General features: G+C 52.0%; 1 protein-coding gene across 1 annotated transcript; it reads left to right on the top strand.

Moving 5' to 3' along the window:
• Window positions 1-6,079: 6,079 nt before the first annotated feature.
• LOC124678342 (ethylene-responsive transcription factor 4-like) lies at window positions 6,080-7,138 on the top strand. Its single transcript, XM_047214240.1, has one exon. It carries the CDS (start codon window positions 6,080-6,082, stop codon window positions 6,728-6,730), a length of 651 nt encoding a protein of 216 aa, XP_047070196.1. The 3' UTR covers window positions 6,731-7,138.
• The last annotated feature ends 497 nt before the right edge of the window (window positions 7,139-7,635 follow it).

Below are 7,635 nucleotides of genomic sequence, written 5' to 3'. Positions count from 1 at the left end.
TGGTTGGTTGCCGCGAGAGCTGGTGGAGCATCTGGAGCGGTGGCCTGTGATCCGTCTCCTTGGACACCTGTACGCGCGCGTACGCTCGTGGGGAAGCGATGGAACAGACTGACCATAGGCTCCGGGTCCTCACCAGTGTTCGCTCCAGTTATAAATTAAATTAATAATGTATATATAAATATATATATATATACCTGCGACTATACAAAACCGCAACGAGAAAATCTTTACGTTGTAGGCTCCACAAAAAAGGGTAAAATCTGATAAATTTTGAATATGCACAGGCAGATCCATGCTTTTTTTTTCATTTCTTGAGCAGCTTAAAATTCAAAGTATTTTAAAAACTAATCTTTTGCACGTTTGTGGGATACATTGCTGGCTAACATCCGCATTTATTTTCATGTTTTTTTAAACTCATAAATGTGACTTCTTGAACATTTGAAAAACAACAAGATGACTTGAGCCCAGGGGACAAAGCAAAAAAAACTCCACCCGTAGACTCACCACGTTAATAACCAAGTTTATTGTTTAGTGTCAATTTACGTTTAAAAGAATAAAAGGCATCACTTTTTTTTTCATGCTTTTGGCAAGGAAAACACGAAACATGAATTGATCGCGAACTGACACCATTTCTGAATGGTCAGATCTATTTTTAGGGTCAATTTACTAACGTGAACTGGGACCCATTTGCCAGTTCACATGAAGAAATCAAAATAACAAATAGAAAATCCGGTGCCACTCCTCGTTGATCCCGCTGGTAGTCTCCTTCGTTTGCTCCACGCCATGGGACTGCTCGGGCTTGAACATGGTCACGGCCATCCCTTTTGTTGGTCGTCATGCCCGCCCCTACATTGCCACCACGACACTGAAGACGCCACAGGGGACATGCTCGCAGCCATCCCCATCGTCGGTAGCCATCGGTTTCGCGAAGTGGAGGGGAAGGACGAACGCTAAGGGCGAGTTTTGTATTCCAGGGCCCCCCTCCCGCATTGTGGCTAGGACATATTTTAAAGCACCCTCCGGCCAGCCCCAGGAAGAACGGCCGAGTATATCGTCTTTATGGATCCTAGCCCGTTGTCGTGAAAATCCGCAAGCGCTCATGCAACCAATGCACGCATCGAGAAGCTAGCGCAGCACACGCCTCACTTACTCGTGTGCATGCACCCCGCTCCAGTTACCCCTCTAACTCTCTCCTCCCTCACTAACACGGACTATCACGAGCGGGGGACCCGTCTGCTTTTCCTCCTCCTCCAACGTGCATGATGGCACTGCTGGTAGCAGCTCCGGCACCGCCGCCTCCAACATGTTGAGCGGAACCATTGGCACGACTCGTAGCACCGGCAAGATCGGCAAGGGTCCCTCCTTGGACGGGCCACTATCAATATGTCGGATGGTGAGTTCTTTGTTTCCCCTTTCCGATTTCAATTAGTTTTCTTTTAGATCCGACCGAGGTTCATCTGATTTTAGTTAGGGCCATTTGATTTCTGCTATAATCATGATCTGCTAATACTTTAGTGTATTTCAGTACATCAAGGGGTTGTCGGGTGTGATCGGCGCAACCGTGCCATGGCATGGTGACCACCGCGTCAGTAATGACACACATGTCAATGTCATTGCATCAATCATCATTCCATGGCGGGGTCGCTGCCCTACACACATTGAAGTAGTGAAAAGTGTGTCAATGTCAACTCAAGATGATAGTGATATGCTTGTCAATGCAATGGTATTGCTAGAATGTTAGTTGACACTCACATTGCAATGCAGAACTGAGGCTACTTAAACTACTTCCTAGAGGGGCCGGTGTAGGGGCTCAAACATATCACCGCATTGCGCACCTCAGGCCTAATAATTCCACACTCATGGCTACAGTTGACGGGCTGCAAACGCCCGTGAAGCGTCAGGGCCGTCCGACAGACCTGGGACATGGTCCGCAATATATGGTTCCGGCCTTTCTGGTGTAGCTCACCACCAATTACATTAGGTTCTTGAGCGTGCCCCCTGCTATGGAGCAGGTGCTGGCAACGAAGTTTAAGCTGGTGGAGGAAGGGAAATCGGTACATACGCTATCTTGCTGGGAAGGTGGTGCGAGAATAAACGTTCAGATGCAATGAAAATGTGAAAGGCTCATCTTCTGCAAAGGCTGGAGCGAGTTCCCCGTCAATGTTGGGATGATCGCCATCGACAACACACTCATCTTCACCTTCAAGGACGGCGGCTTCCAGATCTACATGCACATGCATGCTAGCTCTGCTGAGGTTGTGTGTGGCTGCAGAAAGCATCGCTCGTAATAGCAATTTGGAGTGTTTTTTATTTGTTTAGATATTTGGGATTTATAATTGGGATGGTATGTGGATCCCTGTTGGACTTCCGGCAGGTTAGGCTTACAGGTGGGTCCTACCTTTAAATTTTTTTGCCATCTCGTATTTAATATGTTGAAACTTGAAAATTGTGGTGAATTTTTATCTCGAAGTGGTACTAACTTTAAATTTGGTTACGGTTTTATGTTATACACTCATGCAAATATGACGTTTAACTCTCAAGTTGTAGTGTCAAGGTCAACATCCTCCCTTCCGGTGATTAACCTGCCAAACCCGACGGGGAAATTAAGCAGTGCTGCTAATAACCGACTACTACTGAAAAGGTTAGAGCAAGTTTGCCGTCAGATCCGTGATGGCTGTCGACGAAACGCTCGTCTTCGCCTTCAAGGATGGCGGCTTCCAGCTCTAGATGCACATGCATGCTAGCTCCACTAAGGTTGTTTGGGGCTGTAGGAAGCATCGCCTGAAATAGCAGATTGAAATTTTCTTATTGTTATACCTATAATATCTCGATAAAGTCAAGCTTTTTTAGAATTTGATCAACTATATGGAAAAAACTGTGAACGTTTATAATCCTAAATTAATATTTTTAGAACCATTATGAAATATATTGTTATATTATTTGCATTTAAAATTGTACATGTTGATATATATAGTTGCTCAAATTTTAACAAATTTAACTTTAATTAAGTAAGGACTATTGGCAATTTGGCATCCTATAAATTTGAGGAGGGACTACATATACACTCAAGCACGATATGACGCTTAACTCTTGACTTGCACTCTCAAAGTCAACACAACATCCTCTCATCCGATGATTAACCCCAGGGGCATAAGCGACTAGTACGCGGAAGCTTCTATCTAGGCGACGTAATTAACCAGTACGCCCCAGGCCGCCGGCACCGGGCAGAGAACAGCGACGCAGAATTCCGCGCTGCTGTGTAGTACTTTCGCAGTCACCGTCCGAACCCGGCAGCGGGCAACGTCGACCGCATGCCCGTCCCCGTCGGTCCGTCCGTCCGTCCCGGGTGTGCGCACGTCGACCGATGACATGCACCACGTACGCACGCAAATCCCCAGCGAATCTGCGCGCCGGCCGCCGCCGTGCCAGGCAAGGAAGGAAGACGCGGTGCACTTGCGCGCGGTGCGGCTGCGGCGGCCCCCAAAGCACAAGAAAAATAGCGCATCCTTTTACTTTCACGTCTCTATCGATCGGCCCGTCGACGTCCACACACGTCGCGCAGCACCGCACCGCGGGCCACGCGGCTGGCCTCCAGAGCGGGCCCTGCCCCGTCCACCACCGGGAGGATCGTACGGCGCCGGAGAAAGTAGGGTAGGCCGGCGGCGGGGCGAGGCGAGGGAGCGAGCGTGACCCGTGCGCGCTGCGCTAGTGGGGAGAATCAATCGCGGTGGCTTCGCTTTGCTTTGCATGCCCGGCGCCGTCGTCTCGTCGGGTCAGGTTGAGGTTGAGGTTGAGGTTGGGTGGTGGAGAGCGATCGAGGCAAGCAAAACCGTTGGCTCACTCAACGGCACGGCGGCGCCCTCGCTATCTGTCTGTCGACCTGCCTGCCGCGCCGCACGGAACTGCACTGCATGCCGAATCAAGCACTAGTAGCTAGCTACTACCGCACCACCACCACCACCGGCCGGTCGACGCTTTGCACTACGTACCTGACGCGCGCGAAAACACACGGCCGACCACGCACCTCAGTGGGAGATCGACGTAAACTCGTACGATCCGGTAACACCTTTCTGCTGCCCAAGCCGTGAAACGAGTTTCTCCGGAGGGCGGGGGCGATTGCTTCGTAGGCATTGGTAACTGTTGCTCTCGCTCGCTACAAGGGCCATGTGCCCTTGTTCTGAACAAGACAAAATTCGTGCTACATACCAAACCAACTAACTAGTGTATATACATGTACAACGAGGGTAGCCAAACGTCATCTAGGCCGCCACATTCCCAATTCCCGTTTCTGCAGGCATCCCTGAACATAAAAGGAAAAAAAAAGGACCAAAATGATCCCACAACTTGTAGACGATCATACACACGAAGAAACACACACACAAGGCATCCGCGCACGTGGGTGAAAGAAGCGGGGAACGAAAATTATGATTCATGCACATTAAGGGAGGTGATTTGGCGGTGGGGCGGTAGACCGAAGGAGGCCCTAGTCTTGTGTTGCATCTTCCGCTCTTGGCTTCCGAGGAACAGAGGTTGTCGTTCAAAGGACCAGCGAATATATTTTGGGGGCCCTAGGGCGACGCGACACCAAGAACCCCATGTTAATAGTACCGGAGCTTTCATAGAGGAGGGGGGCATCGCCCCCCTACTCCTAAATATTACTTTAAAACATTTATTTATGCTAAAATTTAAATATTACTCGAAGTTTAACCACGATCTTAGAATGTCATGGGTATCAATATCACCGAGCTCCTGAATTTCATCCTCAAAGTCACTACTCACTCTATTCCTCCCCATGCTACTACTACTCCAAGGCTCCAACACAAAAGTAGTCTAACATATTCGCACAAACCACTATCATCGTGCAAAAACAACAAACCGTTGGCAAGATATTTCGGGGGAACAAAAAATCATATCCATGTTAGGACCATGGCGGACCAACTGGCTTCCAATGTGAAATCTAACACTCAAAATCTCTGAATGGTCCATGATTGCACTAAAACAAACATAAAATATCACAACGCAATCCTGACACGAACAATATAAACCGCAAAATCGGACCCAACTCGACCAACAAACATTCCTTTACCACCACCCTATAACCCCCAATTTTTCCCGCCTAAACCCTTCCCGTAATGCAACAGAGAGACGACAAAATTGGATGCCTGGAGGAGGAGGAAGATGTCGAAGACCTTACCTCCAGCGTTCGAAATCATCCCCGGTGCCAATCAACCGCCCGCCGTCACGATCGTCACTAGAGCCGAGGAGGAATGCCAGGGGACGCCTCGAATGGATATGGTGGACTGGATGGGCCACACGGCGATGAGAATGGAGAGAAATGCATGGGCGGAAATGCCCATGTTTTTTCGGTTCAGACGCTTCTTGCACTGCCCCTTTTTCTTAGCCCGGCGAAATTCCGGCCACGTCGATGAATTCCTGTTTAGGAACGGTCGCCACCAGAGTTCAAATTATACCAGGATGCGAGAGTTGAGCGTGCCCAGTATGGAGAATTAGGACTTGGAGGTTCGATTTACCTACGATTTGAAGGCTCAGTTTGGATTTTCTTCAGCCAGAGAAATGAAGAAGTTCTAGGAAGAGCTGCTACACGGCTGCACCGTGCGTCGATCCAAACGAAACCAACGAGGCCGAGGAGAAGAAATGGACGGCACCGCCGCGCGCGCGTACAGAAGCGCACCACACCTCAACCAAACCGGCAGTGCAGTGCTAGGTCGATCAGAGTACAGTCTGACCGAGCAACCAACCAACCACACCGCACCTGCACGCACGGCTGCGCACCATGGATTAATTTTTGCGAGCAGAAAAGTGGGGGACGCGAGCGAGAGGGAAACATTAGCGGAGGAACAAACGGCGCGCCGCCCCGCCCACCACCACCTCTTCCTCTGGCTGGGTGGCTGGCTGTGGGTCAGGTCAAACCTCCCCTCCCGCTGGCCCCTCCTCGCCTCCCGCCACCGCTATTAATACTCCCCGCCTCCCCGCTGCCTTTCCTCCCCCAAGCTACCCCGCTCCAACACCGCCACCACCACCAAACCACAACCACCGCCCAGCCAACACTTGCCGCGCCATGCCTCCCAAGAACGCTCTCCCCATCCTGGCCGCGGCGGCGGACGGTGTGTGCCTGGAGCCCCGGTTCCGCGGCGTGCGGAAGCGGCCGTGGGGCCGGTACGCGGCGGAGATCCGCGACCCGGCCCGCAAGGCGCGCGTGTGGCTCGGCACCTTCGACACCGCCGAGGCCGCGGCGCGCGCCTACGACGCCGCCGCGCTCCACTACCGCGGGCCCAAGGCCAAGACCAACTTCCCCGTCGCCGCCAACGCCGCCCTCGCCTTCGTCCCGCCCCCGCCCAAGCCGCTCGCCGTCAGCCCCAGCAGCAGCACCGTCGAGTCCTCCTCCCGGGACACGCCGGCCGCCGCGCCCGCGCCCGTCCCCGCGGCTCCGGCGGTGCCCCCGCCGGCGCTCGACCTCAGTCTCGGGATGCAGGCCATGGTGGCCGCGCAGCCGTTCCTGTTCCTCGACCCCAGCAGGACAGCGGTGACCGTCGCCGTCGCAGCTCCCACGACGCTGCCCTGCCGCGCAGCCGCCATCAACGGCATGATCAAGCAGAGCCGCGAAGAAGAGCAGAGCGACACCGGGTCGTCGTCATCCGTGGTGGACGCCTCCCCGGCCGTCGGCGTCGGGTTCGACCTGAACCTGCCGCCGCCGGTGGAGATGGCGTAGGAAGAGATCGCTCGATTCAACCGATCTCGGTCGCCCGATGACAGACACACAGACAGATAATCGATACGTCTCCGGAGCTAGTAGTAAAGCGCGCGCTCGCTCGCTCTCGCTCGTATAATAGAATCCAAGCTTAGTGTAATAGTAAGAGGTTAATCGGCCGTTTAATTGCCAGGATCCATCGATCGAACAGGGTAACTAGGTGTACATAGATCGCGTGCGTTTGTTTTTCCTTTTTTGCATGGGGAGGTCGATCAGTAGATGTGATCAGATGCACTGCTGATCTCCCCATGTTGCAGTTCCTTTAAAAGTATAAGGGAAGAAGCCAGCCAGAAGAGCATTTTGCTGTTGTTGTTCAGTGTAAAATATTATATTATATTAATCTCTGATTAATGAGCAATTTATGATTTCGTTTCTTGAAACTACTGGCAGTACTTCGTATGTGTATGGGTGTAGACCTTGATGATTTGGCTTGATTGTACGCTGTGCTGCTAACAACGATCTAGACAAGTGTTTTTCGAGGGGATAATGGCTCGATATAAAAAAATCATTGATTAGATCTTCGAAGGAGGGGGAAAGTTCTTAACTGGACCTAGGTAGCAAAAAGAAAGTAGTCCGTGAAGACCGTGATCGCTGGGATGACACGACAGTTGTTCCGGCGGTTCAAAAATCCATTAACTGCCGAAATTCTTGCATACGCGCACACGTATGGTTGAACGGTTCCGTCAGACGAAATTACGCAGCTCGCCGAGTGAAGTTGCACCGCGCAGCTGCAGCTCCGGCGAGGCGACCGACAGTCACAGGGCGGGAATCATATTCTTGGCGGAGGAGGACTCAGACTCTGAAGTGAACGCGCGCGCGCGCCGCAGTGCAAACCGCGGCGACGACCTGGAGGCGACGACGTGCGG

The sequence above is a fragment of the Lolium rigidum genome, chromosome 7 (genome assembly GCF_022539505.1).
Source record: "Lolium rigidum isolate FL_2022 chromosome 7, APGP_CSIRO_Lrig_0.1, whole genome shotgun sequence".
Lineage (NCBI taxonomy): Eukaryota > Viridiplantae > Streptophyta > Magnoliopsida > Poales > Poaceae > Lolium > Lolium rigidum.
Note: the sequence above shows the minus strand (reverse complement) of the source record. Positions and strands in the feature narration are given on the sequence as shown.